At 40.1% G+C, this 18,111-nt stretch overlaps 2 protein-coding genes and 2 long non-coding RNA genes across 5 annotated transcripts; 1 reads left to right on the top strand and 3 right to left on the bottom strand.

Annotated features, from left to right (window-relative positions):
* Positions 1 to 6: 6 nt before the first annotated feature.
* Positions 7 to 6,248, bottom strand: LOC120717985. The gene is made up of 4 exons (XR_005692324.1): positions 5,850 to 6,248; positions 3,647 to 3,728; positions 229 to 293; positions 7 to 125 (listed from the first exon to the last, which is right to left on the bottom strand). It is a non-coding gene; the product is annotated as an uncharacterized LOC120717985 (long non-coding RNA).
* A 1,610-nt stretch (positions 6,249 to 7,858) lies between these two features.
* LOC120717984 lies at positions 7,859 to 10,582 on the top strand. The gene is made up of 5 exons (XM_040006287.1): positions 7,859 to 8,382; positions 8,670 to 8,738; positions 8,847 to 8,993; positions 9,469 to 9,648; positions 10,574 to 10,582. Exons 1-5 carry the CDS (start codon positions 8,161 to 8,163, stop codon positions 10,580 to 10,582), a joined length of 627 nt encoding a protein of 208 aa, XP_039862221.1. The 5' UTR covers positions 7,859 to 8,160.
* A 2,471-nt stretch (positions 10,583 to 13,053) lies between these two features.
* Positions 13,054 to 14,310, bottom strand: LOC120717983. Its single transcript, XR_005692323.1, has 3 exons — positions 13,615 to 14,310; positions 13,293 to 13,429; positions 13,054 to 13,206 (listed from the first exon to the last, which is right to left on the bottom strand). It is a non-coding gene; the product is annotated as an uncharacterized LOC120717983 (long non-coding RNA).
* A 697-nt stretch (positions 14,311 to 15,007) lies between these two features.
* Positions 15,008 to 18,098, bottom strand: LOC120717982. 2 transcript variants are annotated; one of them, XM_040006286.1, is made up of 4 exons: positions 16,849 to 18,098; positions 15,558 to 15,850; positions 15,233 to 15,369; positions 15,008 to 15,143 (listed from the first exon to the last, which is right to left on the bottom strand). In XM_040006286.1, the coding sequence occupies exon 1, from the start codon at positions 18,043 to 18,045 to the stop codon at positions 16,858 to 16,860; it is 1,188 nt and encodes a 395-aa protein (XP_039862220.1). In that variant the 5' UTR covers positions 18,046 to 18,098; the 3' UTR covers positions 15,008 to 15,143; positions 15,233 to 15,369; positions 15,558 to 15,850; positions 16,849 to 16,857. The 2 variants fall into 2 exon arrangements, with proteins under 2 accessions (XP_039862220.1, XP_039862219.1); XM_040006285.1 differs by having other exon boundaries at positions 15,558 to 18,098.
* Between the last annotated feature and the right edge of the window lie 13 nt (positions 18,099 to 18,111).

Genomic DNA, 18,111 nt, shown 5'->3' with positions numbered 1-18,111 from the left:
TGTCACTGAAGGCCATGGTTGCGGTAAGAGGTCAATTTGTTACATCAATGTCTTTGCATGATTCTCCAGTGTTTAGCAAGGAGATGTAAAGTGGGTCACCAGCCAAGTTCTTGTACAGCGTACTCCTTTAAAGGACCATAATAATGTGAGGATAAAACAAGGCACTGTGAAAGTCATCTATGCAATAACAATAACAATAATAATAATAACAACAACTTGACATTGTACCTGCATCATTATTCAAAAATGTCTTTGAGTTCATTGATCCATGGAACTGGCCCTGGTTCCAAACCCTGAAAAAAAAATAGCAATAACAAATATAAAAGAAAAAAAATACTTATACATATTACTTATAACAGGTTATAAAAGAACATTAAAGGGTCAGTCCTGAATATGAATCTCAGCACTTACTGCTGTTTGGATTTGTCCCACTGTTGGTCTGTCTCGGTGCTGGTGTGAAGATACAACCTGCAGCTTCAGTTCTGAAAAATGTACTGTTTGAAAGGGCAAAACAGTGTGCTTACACACTGCATTGCCAGCTACACACCAGCACCGATCAGAAAAAAAGGACAACAGGGTCCCGAAGCTCAGTCTGCACTAAACCATATAGAAAGCCAGTCTTACACATACTGACAAAGGCTAGAGACTTTTTCAGGGGCAGAACCACCCACCAGGTAGTAACAGGGTTAGATGATGGCGCTCAAGATGGAGCAGGAGTTACAGTCAAAGTCATTTATAATTCTGTGAACAACCATTATTTACCAGGGCTCACAGAATATGATCACTCCCCTTTCTTAGTGTCCTACAGAGTACAGTACCTAAAAGGATACCTTTATCACAGTAACATTCTAATACAAGTATAAATAATTTTAATAAATAGCATTTGAGTACAAATAACTGATATTAAATTTACCTGAGTATTAAAAGTTATTTCTGGGAATAAATTTAAGTGTCAAAATTAAACCTTTTTCTTATGTGCCATTTTGTTAAGAAAAAAAGCACATTGCTGCAGGTTTAATTAAAACAATATGGTAAGCTTTAGGCTTCAGGAAAAAAATGGTATTGGTTGTGAGACAAACAGTGGTAATAAGGGGACTTGTCATAATCGCTGAGTTCTCTACTGTTCTTTCTTACCCTAAGAGGCTTGATGTCTCTCCCTAAACAGGAACAGGTGAGAACTGAACACCCAGCCCATGCCTAACTTACAGTGTGATGCAAAAGTTTGGGCAACATTGTTAATAGTCATTATTTTCCTGTATAAATGATTGATTGTTATGATAAAAAAATGTCAGTTAAATATATCATATAGGAGACACACACAGTGATATTTGAAAAGTGAAATGACCAGAAAGTGTGTGATAATTGTTTAAACAAAATCAGGCAGGTGCATAAAATTGGGCACTGTTGTCATTTTATTGATTCCAAAACCTTTAGAAGTAATTGTTGGAACTCAAATTGGCTCGGTAATCTCAGTGACCCCTGACATACATACACAGGTGAATCCAATAATGAGAAAGAGTATTTAAGGGGATCTACTGTAAGTTTCCCTCCTCTTTTCATTGTCTCTGGAGAGTAGCAACATAGCGGCTCAAAACAACTCTCAAATGACCTGAAGACAAAGATTGTTCACCATCATGAATTAGGGGGAGGACACAGAAAGCTGTCTCAGAGATTTAAGCTGTCGGTTTCCACAGTTAGGAACATATTGAGAAAATGGAAGACCACAGGCTCAGTTCAAGTTAAGGCTGGAAGTGGCAGACCAAGAAAAATCTCGGATAGACAGAAGCGACGAATGGTCAGAACATTCAGAGTCGATCCACAGACCAGCACCAAAGACCTACAACATCATCTTGCAGCAGATGAAGTCACTGTGCATCGTTCAACCATTCGGCGCACTTTACATGAGGAGATGCTGTATGCGAGAGTGATGCAGAGGAAGCCTTTCTCCACCCACAGCACAAACAGAGCCGCTTGAGGTTTGCTAAAGCACATTTGGACAAACCAGCTTCATTCTGGAATAAGGTGCTGTGGACTGATGAAACTAAAACTGAGTTATTTGGGCATAACAAGGGGCGTAATGCATCGAGGAAAAAGAATACGGTATTCCAAGAAAAACACCTGCTACCTGCAGTAAAATATGGTGGTGGCTCCATCATGCTGTGGGGCTGTGTGGCCAGCGCAGGGACACATGGATTCCACTCAGTATCACCAGATTCTGGAGACCAATGTCCAGGAATCAGTGACAAAGCTGAAGCTGCGCTGAGGCTGGATCTTTCAACAAGACAACGACCCGAAACACTGCTCAAAATCCACTAAGGCTTTCATGCAGAGGAACAAGTACAACGTTCTGGAATGGCCATCTCAGTCCCCAGACCTGAATATTATTGAAAATCTGTGGTGTGACTGTCCATGCTTGGAAGCCATCAAACCTGAATGAACTAGAGATGTTTTGTAAAGAGGAGTGGTCCAAAATACCTTCAACCACAATCCAGACTCTCATTGGAACCTACAGGAAGTGTTTAGAGGCTGTAATTTCTGCAAAGGGCGAATCTACTAAATATTGATTTCATGTCTTTTTTTGTGGTGCCCAAATTTATGCACCGGCCTGATTTTGTCTAAAAAAAAAAAAAAAAAATATTGCACACTTTCTGTAAATCCAATACACTGCATTTCACTTCTCAAATATCACTGTGTATGTCTCCTATATGATATATTTAACTGACATTTTTCATTGTAACAACCAACAATTTATACAGGAAAATAATGACTATTAACAAGGTTGCCCAAACTTTTGCATCACACTGTAACTCTCAGCCTGGCCATTTCACTTTTCCTGCTGTGCTGGCCTGCCCTGATGATGACAACACTGGTCACCCAGTCATTGTTTGACACTGGTTAAAAAGGGAAGTTATCAATGCACAACTTACAAACATTCCAAAAAGCAAAGCAAAAAACCTTTAGTATTTTGTCAAATGCCATACTTATTTTTATCGTTTTTAACCAAATCTAGCTCTACTCAGAGTAGAGGAAAAATTCTCCATGTTTCACCATTGGATTCAGCAAAGATGACTCTACTAAGCATTACTTACGGTATTAATATAGATAAATGAAACATTTGCTTCATTTATGAAAGCTGATTCATCAGTGTTAAAACTACAATAAAAGGTGTTACAATCAAGAATTGCTGACATTTCAAATACTCATCAGTCTAAGCTAAGAAACCCTGTGTGACTTGGCCTCAAAAGCACACAGTCCAGTACTTAACCACATAATAATGATTAAAAGTAAGTAATAGTTTTTGTCCTCTAAATATGAAAGCTTGCCTGTTTAATATGCATCTTTGAAACTATTTTTCCCCAAATGTTGGATACTTGTCACAAATATTCCTCTCTGTAGCTCTGACATATCACAGGTCACCTGATGCCTTCGGTTTCTCTCTTGCCTTTCAGTAATCACCTACTTAGAATTCACAAAAGACCAACAATTACACCATTGACAGAAATGTCACAAAGTCAAAAAGGTTCTGGTGCAGAGTTCTACTTCTACTTCAGCTTCTTGGAGGCAGGAAGTGTGACAAAAGTGAAGCTTTACAGACAGAGTAGAGCAAAGTAACTGGGACAAATTTAATCTCTAAATGACTATTTACCTGTTCTTGAGAGGGCTCGAACATCATAGTTACTCGATGTTTACACTCTTACAGTCAGTCTTGATCAATTCAGCAAAAACATCTGAAAAACAAAATGTTGCACAATTTTTAAAAATAAAACAAGTAGAATTTTAAGCAAATTCTAACATGTCTGATTCTATACTGTTCAATATTATTTCATTTTCATTGTGACATCACTAGTTACATCTGATATTTCCGAGAAAACACTAAAACAATCAGCTGTTTGTGAGCTGCACACTATGATTGTGATAAAACATTTAAACTTTGTAGCTCATACAGTTATACCTCTGCCTTACGGTCTTCTGGCTTTAAGTTTATTAGGCTCTTCTTGCATAACCATCAGAGAAATAATTGGATAGTAGTCATCTGAATGTTACAGTTACTGAGGCAAAGTGTGTGGAATTAGGAGAAAGAGACAAAAAAGAAAAAACAAAACCTAAAGCTGGGAAAGCTATACCTGAAACATCATTAGAAAACCTGAGACGTGGAAACTCAGAGGGGATGTCCAGCAGAGAAAACACAGGGGCTGATAGATAGCAGAGAACGTAGAAGTAACGCAGACAATCTAACGAGAAACAGAGGTGAACACACACACTATGGCTGTGTCCCAATTAAGAGACCGCACACTTTGAGTGTGATTACGTCACCGCCACGGGACAACGGCTGTCCCAATTCCAAGTGTACTTCAAATGCATACTCCAAATGCGCCGTCGATTTCCCCAAATATCAAGCGTGGTCCGGTGTACGCTTTGTGGTCCCATATATCCCACAATTCATAGCGCGGCAGTGGGTGTAGATAATTTTGCCGCAAAATATGGCAAAAGGCAGCGGCCGAAGAGTGAACTGTCAATGAATGTAACGTCACTGATTTTTGTGCGAATGTTTAACGAAGAACATTAAAACATTACTGTTGGCCACATGTCGGCAAAGTTATGTGACATTAGTGATGTTTGTACTTTCAGCGATTACTTATGTATATACACACACACACACGCCTGTCCCCACACCTCGCGTGGGAGCCGCTGGGGCTCGGCAGGGACCGGTGCCTGTTCCTGCGCCCCGGAAGAAGGCGGCGGAGCCGGCAGCGGTGGAGGCGGCGCCCGAGGAGCCGCTCCAGCCGGGAGAGACAGCAGCGGAGGCGGCACCCGAGGAGTCGCTCCAGCCGGGAGAGACAGCGGTGGAGGCGGCGCCCGAGGTGCCGCTCCAGCCGAGAGAGACAGCGGCGGAGGCGGTTCCCGAGGAGCCGCTCCAGCCGGGAGAGTCAGCGGCGGAGGTGCAGCGTGGGGAGCTGCTCCCACCGGGAGGGGCGGAGAAGCCGCGGGATAAGTCGGTGGTGCCCGTGCTAGGGGAGTCCGCGGCACCGAAGCCCGAGGTTGGCGGGGTGAGCAGAGCGGCCTCACCTCCACCAGAGGCCGGTGCCTGCCGGACATCTGCCCAGCCGCCTGCGAGCCGGGGCGCACGACCGTGCCGACCGCGCCGCGTTCACCTGCCACGCGGCCGACCTTCCGCCTGCGGTGGGGGGAGTACGTTCGGCCGGATGGTTCCCCGGCCTCAGTCAGGCGATGGGGGTATGTGGCCAGGCGTAGCCTGCGGTGCCGTGCAGAGGAGGCGGACGCACCTGTACGGCATCCGCAATCACGCCCCGCCGAATTAAATATTGTACTGGGTCCTGTGGTTGGGTTGTTGGTGTTATGTTGAGCTGGCAGCAGGAGAGCTGCAGCTCTGAGTGCGAATGTACAGCAACCGTGTAGGGATTAATAAAAAAATATCAAAATGCCACTGGGTCTGCCGTGGTCGTTTACAATGATACATTTAAAGTCATACTAACTTTGACATATTTCTTCATATATTTGTTGAATTAAATGGTTATATGAATTAAACAGTCTGTCTGTACATAATTCTGACAGATTTTAAGGAGGCTGTAAACTCACCAAGCCAAAACCCCAACCATACTATAGCTTTTATATCATTACATTTCTGAGTTTCATAACTGTGGTGGTGCAACTACATAATACATTATTTTAAACATACCCTAAACAACAGCTTTACAATGAACACAACTGTAAAGATTTCTGACCTTAAGTGTTTTACCCTACAACAAGCTATCACGATTAGGCACTTATATTTAACATAGCTAATACATTTACCTTTTCCTGTCATGTGTTGACCAAGTTTAGCTTACCTTTTTGAAGTAAAACCTTGAAGCTTGACCCTTTGAATTTTGAAATGTTAGGATGCTCAGTCACCGTGTGCAGCCTTGAAACCTGCGCCTTCGGGCGAAATCTGGAGGGAATTAGCACTCCTGCGTCTATGAACGTATTCTGTCCCGGGGACTAGCAGTAACGTGGATCTGTTGGGCGTGCTTCCATGACACCAGGAAAAGAGATCGCCACTTTCAAAATAAAAGCTCATCTAAAAAATACATGCAGGGCTTCAGCAGTCGAACTTTAAAAAAACTACATAATACATTAACTACATAAAAAATAAAAAAGACCAGTAATTTTATACGTTTTAAATTGTAAGTTTGAGACTTATAAAATAGTACTGATAATTTCATAATTCAAATTAGACAAGAATCGGGTCTGATCACCAACAAAAACCGCCCTAAAGTAAAGGGACCAAATCAACACAAGGCAGTACAATTGGGAAAAACAACAATCATAGTTAGCCAATCAGGCCGATGGCAACAGATTGCATCACAATTTGTAACATAAAAGACCAGCGGTCCCTTTCCCGGTCTTTCTGAAGAAACTTCCAGACACACTCACAGCTCTTCTACCTTGTGCTCTTGTGATATTAAATACTTCATAAAACGTAAGTATTGATATTGAAGCCGTTTTTTAGTGCCTTTATACTATGTACAACACATTATAATGTAGTGAAAGATAAAAAATCTAGCCATTTAAGTTCCTGTGAATATAAAGACCGTCAAAGTACCCCTAAAATTTGGTCTGACTTTTCTATCGGCCTATGAATGTTTTATATATGTGTATCTCCATTTTTCTCTCGAAGAAAAAAAATTACTTTTGATAAATTCACATTTAGTATTGATAGCAATGTATTTGTAGGTGTCATAGTTTGATGAACTTATTGTTTCAGGGATATTTAATTGAAAAAACTATCTGAATGTATTCATGAAAATGGCATCAATTTTTTTTATGAAATATTAAGATCTTACAGAATCAGACAAATCTTCCAGCTCTATAACAGTTTTATAAACTTTAAGACGTTACGTTTGGGCTGTTAGTAGGAAAAAATTGCTTAAGGCTGGCACTCTGCCCTGGCAACCGTCTCCCAACTTTGCTGCTTCTGGTCATAAAATTGCCATTTTCTGCCCAGTTAAGGAGGGCGGGACTGACCAAAAAGCAGGGACAGTAATTCTATAATTTTATTGGCTCAAATGATTAAAAAGGGGAGCCAATATGAACTAAAGCCACAGAGACCAAGCAGGCGCACTATGTTTTTGTTTGTGTGTGTGCACCTAGCCTGTGTGTGTTGGGGGAGGGGGAAGGGCAGGCAGGCAATCTTTAAGATGTCTGTAATGTTGCTGTTTTTCACTTCAGGAGCATGAATCCTTTTTCAGATAATCTTCCTATGATGATTCATTGTTTTCTATTGTCCACTGTAACCTATTTTCAAGTATTATTTTAATTAATAATTATTTTAATTATTATCTGAAAACAATTAAGTGGGGAAAAGAAAATTGTGATTTTTTTTCTGCGTTCCATCCAGAGTGAATTGGATAGACTTACATGTGCTGTAATATTTGTATGTATTTTATGAAGGCTCATAAGCGTTAAATTAATTTTCAGACCAACATTTTGTAAAGATAATTTGTGTTTTTACAAAAATATTGAAATGTTTTCAGGTATGTAAATATCAAGCAGGAACCTCAGAAACACACGTAGGGTTGAGGAAGTTCATGATGTGTTTGTTTTATATCAAAATGTGAAGAGACGACATGAAAGCAACAGGTGTTACTGTATTCTGTCAGAACTGGATCCAGCAGAAATGTATGAACCTGTTAATGTGTTTATTTTGCTTTTTTTTTTTCAGAATGGCCTTAAGGAAACTGACTGACAACCGGCCTGAGACGCCGTATTTCCGGCCCCCACCCATTCATATCCGGGTGTTGAAATGTTGTGACCAGCTAAAGGTGATTCAATTCAATTTTATTTATATAGCATCAAATCACAACAACAGTCGCTTTAAGGCGCTTTATATTGTACAGTAGATCGTACAATAATAAATACAGAGAAAAACCCAACAATCATATGATGTAGACTTTCACATGTATGAACGTGGCTATGGAGTAAGATCATAGAAATACATTTCTTTATTTATGTATTTATCAGGTGATCAGCTGGGTTATCGAGGATGGAGAGGTCAAAGCACTGTCAACAAAAAAAAATAAAGTGGCAGCAATCACAGACGGTGAAACAGTGCTAAAGATCACCTTGTTTGAAGAGTTCTCCTCCAAAGTAAAACAGGACATGTCCTACATGATGAGGGGACATGAGCTGAGGGGCCAAGCTCCCCCTTATCTCATCAATATCACTGCGAGGACACAGTTCTTTAAAGCTCCTGCCCTGGCAGTCTCGGAGGCCCTCATCATAAAGGCGGAGGAGCTGCTTAATCCACCTTCCCCAGCAACACCACTAAAGATGAGCCCAACATCTGGAGGGCTCATGACAGTGGAAGGGGAGGTTGTGGAGGTAAATATTTGTGGTTCCATCAGAATTGATATTGCTTTAGGTTTTCAAAGAAACCATTACTTTTTTGTCTTTAAAAGTAAAAATAATAATTTTATTGTTCTTGTCAAACAAACACAAAATTGTGAGAACAAGATCAACCACTATTATTTTGTAAATGGTTGTAGATTTATCATTAACAACAATAATAAAATAATAGATGTAGTAAGTCAAGAAAGTAGCACCTAGATGTACACACACAGATTTATGCAATCACTATAACTGACATTATATTTTAATTGAATTTTCAGTGTTCGGCAGTGAGGACAGTTTGCTCAGGCAAACAACTGGTGCCAATACGCACTCTCCAGCTAAAACAGGTAATGGTGCAACTAAAGTGTAATATTGAAAATGGTAAAAATAGGCATATTTGAGATTTCCATTAGTTAATGAATAAATGTTTCATTCTGTCATTTTTGTGATTTCAGGATGGACATACCATGACTGTCTCCTTGTGGAGGGAGGCGTCAATTGTTGACGTTCGTGTGGGAGATCAGGTAAAGATCTCCCATGTCAAAGTGCACCGCTCCGCCTATGGAGTACAGCTCCAGTCAACTTCCCATACAAAGACTGAGGTATGAAGAAGCCATATGTTTGTACCAACATGTAATAGCAATGTCATTTGCCAAAATGTTTAGAATTATAGGTGGTCCAAAAGATTGACTCTGTTCATCTGGACGTAGCATTTTCAAGTGGGAGAAATGTTTCATCACTCATCCAAGTGACTTCTTCAGTCTCAGCGGACTGCAGGTTTCTGTGGTCTTTGATCAGTGCCCATGACAATTTGTATATTACTGACCAATGAACTGACCTCCCAGCCTATTGTTTCTTCAGTGGGCTAGTTTCAGTCATTATGCAATGTACTGTTTAAAAGATTGGGTAAAAGAGACTGAAGAAGTCACCTGGATGAGTGACGAAACATTTCTCCCACTTGAAAATGCTACGTCCAGATGAACAGAATCATCCTTTTGGGATTTACTTACATGGATCATTGAGCATGCATCAAGACGTGATTACCATATTAAATATATGCTTTTTGTGTATTGACAGACAAAGGAAGATGAAAGGACTCAAGTAACTGTAGTTGGTGTGGCCACTGCAGAGCAGTGCAGTGCACTGCAGTCCACCCAGCTGCAAGTTCTCCTTCTAACTGGAGAAACCCTCTTCGTTGAAGAGGAAATGTGGAAGCCCTACGAGGAGGAGTTTGAGAAGGAGAGGATCACCTTTACTGTAAAAATCAAAGGAAAACAAATAGTAGACATAGAAAAACCAGAATAAATATATATAGATATGTATATATATATATATATATAGATATAGATATGTATATATATATATATATAGATCTATATATATAAATATAGTTCATTTGTTTTGTTTGTATTTTTTAAAATGTTCAAGTTGCTATGTTCATTCATTTAAACAATATTTAAAAGTTATAGTTTCAATTGCATTCTTATGCTAAGTGTTTTGTAATCTGATAAAATCTAATAAATAGCTGAAAATGCATAAAGCAGTCTCATGTTTATTAAATGAAACAGAAGACATGGTTTATAAAACACTCTCTAATGTACAGTTACATTGCATGCTCTGTACAGAGCTTAACAGACTTTTTAAGCACTTAAAACCTTCAATAAAGAACACTCCTGTAGGCCAACAACTGCCTATCTGTATGTTCAACATCATATAATACTGTTTTTATGTGTGTTTTTTAGAAGGCTGAAAGATTATATTTTTTTTCATAAACAGTTTGAAAACATTAATAACAGTCATTTTCAGTTTCCCTAAGTGTTGTGGTGTATTAGCTTCTGTGCTGGTTGAAGCCTATCAGGGCAAGTCCATTTAGCTCAGAATTCATATGATTACTACCAGTGTTTATTAGAGTAAAAGAAATAAATGTGAGAAGAACATGTGAGTAGTTTCTTTTAAAAAGCCTCATGGCAATGGGGATAAAGACCCTCCTGAACCTCTGAGTCCTGCAGTGCAGTAAGATGACCCTCTCACTGCAGTTCATCTTGTCCTGTGAGGATGCTTAGGTGGCTGTATTTATTGTTCTCCATTTTAGATTACAACTTCTTCCTCATCTGCTCTGCACAATGTCTGACTGACTCAACATCTTTGCAGACTGTCCTGCATTGTTTTGTTTTGTTTTTAGGTCTGGTGAACTCTTTACAACCTCCTTGGTGTTGGTGTTCAGGAGAAGACTGTTGTCATTGCTTCAGTCAGTTAAACAAATCTATACTAGAAAAATTTGCATTTCCTGCGAAAATGCAGTGTGCATGTTGTAAAGCTGAAGCTGTCTGCTGAAAATAGTTGAAAATAGCTGAAGAAGCTGAAGAAATCAAAGTCAGTGTTTAAAAAGTTGTTGAAATTTTAATAACTTTGCAGAACAACATCAAGTTAGCAAAAATGTAATAACTTATCAGAAATGCAATAACTTAGAAGAAACATAACAATTCAGCAGAAATGTTGTAGTTTACCAGAAGCTACAACTTAGCAGAAATGTAATAATTTAGTCAAAAATTAATAACTGGCACAAATATTAAAACTTACCAGAACTGCTATAATTTTGCAGAAATGTAATTATTAGGAAAAAAATGTATACAGATAACAGCTGAAAACGATGAAGTAACCTCAAAGTTACTTGTTTAACTGTGAAAAATGACCAGAAACATTAGAAAAGAAAGAAAACCAATTCAATTCAATTTATATAGCACCAAATCACAACAAAAGTCGCCTTAAGGCGCTTCATAGATACAGAGAAAAACCCAACAATCATATGACATATGACCCCCTATGAGCAAGCACTTTGGCGACAGTGGGAAGGAAAAACTCCCTTTTAACAGGAAGAAACCTCCAGCAGAACCAGGCTCAGGGAGGGGCGGCCATCTGCTGCGACCGGTTGGGGTGAGAGAAGGAAGACAGGAATACCAGCCAGCAGATAAACTGATGTGAAACAAAACCAAGGAAAAATTGCAGAATTTACACAGTTGGTGAAAGGTAAAAATGGCAACAAAAAAACCCCAAACAAACAAACAAACAAAAAAAAACAACAACATTTAGTTAATAAGTGCACAAGATGATTCAATGATAAATATGGTACCAATCTACAAAATACTGTCGAAATGAAGTCCACATTGTGATATATTTCAGGTGTGGAGAGTCACAGAGCTAAACAATCGATGTGCATATTTAAAGAATCAAATAAAGAACATTGTTGTGGAATAAATTACAGTGAATAATAATCACTGCCCTGCGTTAGAGAGTGACTTATGATGATGTATTAATTGGCTTAACTTTACCTCTAACAGCTTTTCACATAGTGCTGTGACCAGGGTGAAATCCATCATAAAGTAACTGTAAACAGTAGAACCATTAGCATGAATGTTATGGTTCTACTCTGATCAAAACTCAAGTCAGCTGTGTGACCTGATATAAAATGATAAAGAGGAACACATATAAATGACCTTTATGAACTTTTCAAAATGACTTTATATGTCTGACCCATTATCTATATATATTAGAGCAGATGTGGAAAACCACTGTTAGACCTACTCTATACTAACACAAACACAGTCAAAAATTCATTGCTAGTGTGACATGTGGTCCTTTTTGCCTTTGACCAATGATATGCTGGTTACTTGGACCAGTTTAGTATTTGCTGTCACAGAGGAATGTTAACCATAAATCAAAAAGACAAAACTGAAAAAATATGTTAATTGCAAACATGTTTTTGCTTAGTAAAAGGATTGAAATTACATGGAAACTGTCACCTTAAAGCCTCATTGTAAATGTCATCACAAACAGATGTTTTCCACACGGTTAACAAAGCTCCACCACATCCAATCACTGCATATAAATCTAAAAGAAAACAACAACAAATAAAATGTAATTAACACAAGTGAAGTCTAAGGAGCTTGGAAAGAAAAGCGTCTGGACTTCTTTGAGTTCCTTGAAGACGTTTCACCTCTCATCCGAGAAGCTTCTTCAGTTCTAAGGGTCAATGGTGGAGAGTCCCAGATTTAAACCCAGTGGGAGTTTCCCCCCAAAGAGGGACAAAGAACCCCCTGATGATCCTCTACCTAATCACATGAGCCAAGGTGTGAAAGTGGGTGTGGGTCCCAATCAGCCAGGGTTTCGGGTGAGCTCATTGTGAAACCTGGCCCCACCCTATCATGTGATTTCCTGAGGTCAGGAAATCACCCACGCCCACTCCCAGGATGTGAGTGGACGTTACGGTGTCTGGGGAGGGAACTCAAAACTGGATTATAGATGGCAGACAGTTGGTGTCGTAAACCACCGCCTCTGTTCAAAGATGGTCGCTCACAGTGGACGTAAATGGCTTCTTTCACTCCTCCATCTGTCCAAAATGTGAACATTGGCATCCTCAAAGAGTGACCTTTGTCCTTTAGATGCAGATGAACTGCTGAGTCTTGTCCCGTGGAGGTGGCTCTTCTATGTTGTGCCATGCGCTGGTGAAGTGGCTGTTTGGTCTCTCCGATGTAGAAGTCTGGGCATTCCTCGCTGCACTGTACAGCGTACACAACATTGTTAAGTTTGTGTTTAGGAGTTTTGTCTTTCGGGTGAACCAGTTTCTGTCTGAGTGTGTTACTGGGTCTGAAGTACACTGGGATGTCGTATTTGGAGAAAACTCTCCTGAGTTTTTCTGATACACCGGCTACATAGGGGATGACAATGTTGTTGTGTCTGTCTTTCTTATCCTCCCTCGCTGGTGTCTGATGTTCTTTTCTGTGAAGCTGGAATGCAGGCACACTGGACGAGCTTGTTCTAAAAAATACAGAAAAAGGAACATTTTATTTGTGTTAAGGCCTAAAAACTACAAATAAGTTATACAATGAACAATATTGAAATACCTTATAGGTGCTGCAGGCCACATAACCAGAATCCAGAGCAATCTCACACTCGCATGATGGTGAGGAAAGACATGAGCTCTGCAATGAGGTTTGAATGTCTCAGTTGGGACACTGAAGAACTCAGAAGACAGCAATACCTGCACAGAGAGACAGAGTAGAAAAAGCATAGATATGTAATCTATAATGTGAATTAAAACTCAAAAAGTGTCAACAAGTATAATCATTTGAGTGTGGAATTATTTATGCAATAAACAGGATTTTAATTAATTAATTGAATTAAAAACACTGACATTTTTTTTAAATCAAAGATAAAGAATCATACCTCTCTCTGCTCTGAGGATCACTGAGCATCTCTGACAGGAAATACAGTTTCCTCAGTATGAGTCATCATTGATGGTCTCAGAGGTTGTAGTGTGGCAGCATGATGATGGTCTCCAGATCAGGCAGGAGGTCAGGTGATGGGTGTGTCATCTTCTCCATTGAAGACACACTGGTATGGCAGTTCATAACACAGCAGTCTCCTTGTGGCATGTAGTTATCTGTGCAGTCCAGCACTGATGGATCAGGTTTGGCTCAGCAGTTTATGAAGATGGTGTTAAGATGTTGTTGTTTCAGCTGAGGATGGTGAAGTTTGAAGGTTTTGCCACAAAGGAGACTGTGCCGTGTCTGAAAAAATATATCTAACAAAACAAGTGCTTTTAACACCACCCACCCAGCTCAGCCCCCAAGTGTCTATGTAATGCTGGTATGGGGTGTCGGTTACTAAGTCTAATTAGTACATGGGGGATGACAATGTTGTTGCATCTGTCTTTCTTATCCTCCCTCGCTGGTATCTGATGTTCTTTTCTGTGCATCTTTGCTGACTTTATAAACGCCCAATTAGGATAGCCACATGTTTTAAGTGCTTCATTTACATGTTTGTGTTCCTTCTTTTTCCCTTCAGGCTTAGAGGGAACATGTTCTGCCCGGGGGGGTGGGAGTGGGTGTCCTAATTACTCCAAGTTTGTGTTCCAGAGGGTGATGGGAGTCAAAGAGGAGGTACTGGTCCGTGTGTGTGGGCTTCCGATAAACTTCAATGTTGAGGTTGCCGTTCTCTTCAATGTGCACAGCGCAGTCCAGGAAAGGCAAACAGTCGTCCTTTGTGTCTTCCCTGGTGAACTTGATGTTTTTATCCACGGCGTTAATGTGCGCAGAGAAGGATTCCACTTCTTGAGTTTTGATTTTGACCCAGGTGTCGTCTACATATCTGTACCAGTGGCTGGGTACTCTCCCTTTAAAAGAGCCAAGAGCCTTCCTTTCCACTTCCTCCATGCAAAGGTTGGCTACAATAGGTGACACGGGGGAGCCCATGGCACAGCCCTGTTTTTGTCTGTAGAAACCCTCGTTGTATTTGAAATATGTAGTGGTAAGGCAGAGGTCTAACAGTGTGCAAATCTGATCGGGTGTGAAGTTGGTCCTGTCTTCCAAGGAGCTGTCTTCTTGTAGTCGTTTTCTGACAGTCTCCACTGCCTCTGTAGTGGGTATGCAAGTAAAGAGAGAGACTACATCAAAGGACACCATGAGAACCTTCACAGACATAACACAAGAGAAGACTTTTGATTTAATAACTAAGCTTAAAATAAATGTTACCTTTGAATATTTGTGGGAAAAATCTGATGCTACCCCAAGAATACAAAGCCACACTGGAAATGATGACAGGCTTGCAGCCCTCTGTCTTCCTGGATGAAGTGCCTGATCAGTAGCAGTGAGTTGACAGAAGTCAGTGTCTGTAAGAGTGGTCAAACACTGATACTCTGTCCACTTGCGTAGAGTCTAAGAAGCTGGAATGCAGGCACACTGGACGAGCTTGTTCTAAAAAATACAGAAAAAGGAACATTTTATTTGTCTGTAGAAACCCTAAAAACTACAAATAAGTTATACAATGAACAATGTTGAAATACCTTATAGGTGCTGTGGGCCACATAACCAGAATCCAGAGCAATCTCACACTCGCATGATGGTGAGGAAAGACATGAGCTCTGCAGGGAGGTTTGAATGTCTCAGTTGGGACACTGAAGAACTCAGAAGACAGCAATACCTGCACAGAGAGACAGAGTAGAAAAAGCATAGATTATCATAATGTAATCCATAATGTCAATTAAAACTCAAAAAGTGTCAACAAGTATAATCATTTGAGTGTGGAATTATTTATTCAATAAACAGGATTTTAATTAATTAATTGAATTAAAAACACTGACATTTTTTATCAAAGATAAAGAATCATACCTCTCTCTGCTCTGAGGATCACTGAGCATCTCTGACAGGAAATACAGTTTCCTCAGTAGGAGTCATCATTGATGGTCTCAGAGGTTGTAGTGTGGCAGCATGATGATGGTCTCCAGATCAGGCAGGAGGTCAGGTGATGGGTGTGTCATCTTCTCCATTGAAGACACACTGGTATGGCAGTTCATAACACAGCAGTCTCCTTGTGGCATGTAGTTATCTGTGCAGTCCAGCACTGATGGATCAGGTTTGGCTCAGCAGTTCATGAAGATGGTGTTAAGATGTTGTTGTTTCAGCTGAGGATGGTGAAGTTTGAAGGTTTTGCCACAAAGGAGACTGTGCCCTATCTGAAAAAATATATCTAACAAAACACGTGCTTATAACACCACCCACCCAGCTCAGCCCCCAAGTGTCTATGTAATGCTGGTATGGGGTGTCAGTTACTAAGTTTAATTAGTGCATCAGAAAGCGGGGGCTACACCTAAAGCCCACACTTTCTGATGTCTTTGTTTATTAGCAGCTTTTTCCAGCTGCTCAGAGAATTCTGACTTGGCCTTTATCCACCCAAACCCAAACCCACCCGGATAAAGGCCAAGTCAAACTCACACACCATACCAGCATTACATAGACACTTGGGGGCTGAGCTGGGTGGGTGGTGTTAAACTGTAGTCGGGAACTTTCAGAAAACTATCCATTTACTTCTAAATCAGTTTTTATACATATTCTGTAAGCTGTACTAATGTTTTTCTCTACATAATGTATCATTATAGACATCTCTGGTAGCCTAAAGATAGTTTAAAACTTTTGACATTTTTTACCTGTAAAACATGATAAGCAAAAACTCATTCATCACAAAAACTTTTGATTCTACAAAATCTACTATAATCAAGAAAATATAATTGTCTGTATTTATTCATGTATGTCATCATAATAAATACCTGCATTTATCTGGGATTTATTTATTTACTATTTCATATTTTAAAGCCCTTGGAGGGGAAGATCTCGTTTGTTGAGCTACATACGTCATAGTAAAAAGATTTAGTCATTTAAAACATGATGTTGGTTTATCAAATGTTGCAGCACATTTCAGATCAGAGGTGCATGATAGCAGATGTTCTCTGCTCTGCATGAAGTTCAGCAATGATTTGGTGAAATGATTAATAACATTGCAATAAGAAAGGGTCTTCTGACAGACAGAGTAGGGAAGACCCTTTTTTCAATGAAAAATCTTTTTCATGCTCTACAATCAGTAAACTCTGTAACAAACATGATCTGTAATTGTTTCAAAACTCACCAGACGACTTCATGATTGGCTCGAGGACAGGACACAAAAGACAGGGTTGTGGTAACTGTAATATGATCTCAAAACACCTGAACGAAGACATTTCTGTGGCTGAGAAATAAAAATGAGGTCAAGCAGGGTGTTCTTGTCTGTAGTGGCAGAAGTGATCAGCTGTGAATACCCTCTCGACTGAAACTGCTCCAGAATCTGTTTTCTTCCACTCTGCAACTGGTTCTCATTAAAATCTCCACACACAATTATTGGGTGACAGTCCATTATTTCAAGTGAATCTAAAAGACTTACCAGGTTTTGCATGAATGGTGTCAAACTGTAGTCAGGGGGTCTGTACACAACAGCAATGAGTGCAGGGAATGGAGCCTGAACCTTCAACACTAAAAACTCAAGATCAGTGACATTATGCAGATACTGTTTTACCTGAACCTGAAAATGATTCCTCAAATACACAACAACTCCCCCACCACTTCTGCTGGCCATGTGAGGAAAGTTTGTGTAGGACACATGTCTGTTGCGTTTGAACATGGTGTAGCCATCCAAATGAAGACTGTCTGCAACAAAGGAGCCTTGAAGGTGAGACTCAGTGAGACACAAAACATCTGCTAAACACATTTCATGATGACTCTTGATGTCACTGATGTGAGATGGCAAACCCTCTGTATTGTGATGGATCAGTGTAAGAGTGTCAAGTCTGCTGGCTGTTTCTCTGACCTGAAGAAGAGGCATCATTTCCTCAACACTGGCTTGTCTCATGGTTTGGAGCGCTGCAGTTACCTCGGGATTGGCGTAAATCTTTTTCTCATCCAAGTCCTGCAAATAGAGTCCACTGAGAGACGTCACCCTGCTGAGAGCAACGTAAGCCATACCTGGTTCAAAAATGTTCTTCATTGAAACTACAGCTGTCTGTGTTGTAAGACCCTGAGTTTTGTGAATTGTGCAAGCGAATGCTAGCTTTACAGGAAACTGTCTGCGTACTGCTCCTTTAAACTTCAGACTCTCCTCTGCTCTCTCAATGTAAACCAGATCATCAGATGCTGCATTAGCACTGCGGTTGTGTCTCATAGGCTGCCGGTTGTCCATCCTGAGCCCCAGTTTAATTATGTGTCCATCATTTTCAGATCTCACCACCTTTACCAGTATACCAAAAGCACCGTTGACTAAACCGTTTAGTGTGTCCAAGTTTCTGGTCAGCATGACTCGAGCTCCTTCAGCAACATTCAGAGTGTCAGGTAAATCATTTCTCCCACCTGTAATGTGGTC

The sequence above is a fragment of the Simochromis diagramma genome, unplaced genomic scaffold (genome assembly GCF_900408965.1).
Source record: "Simochromis diagramma unplaced genomic scaffold, fSimDia1.1 OVJJ01000512.1, whole genome shotgun sequence".
In the NCBI taxonomy this organism is placed as follows: Eukaryota; Metazoa; Chordata; class Actinopteri; order Cichliformes; family Cichlidae; genus Simochromis; species Simochromis diagramma.
The sequence above is the reverse complement of the archived record's forward strand: the minus strand, read 5'-3'. Positions and strand labels throughout refer to the sequence as shown.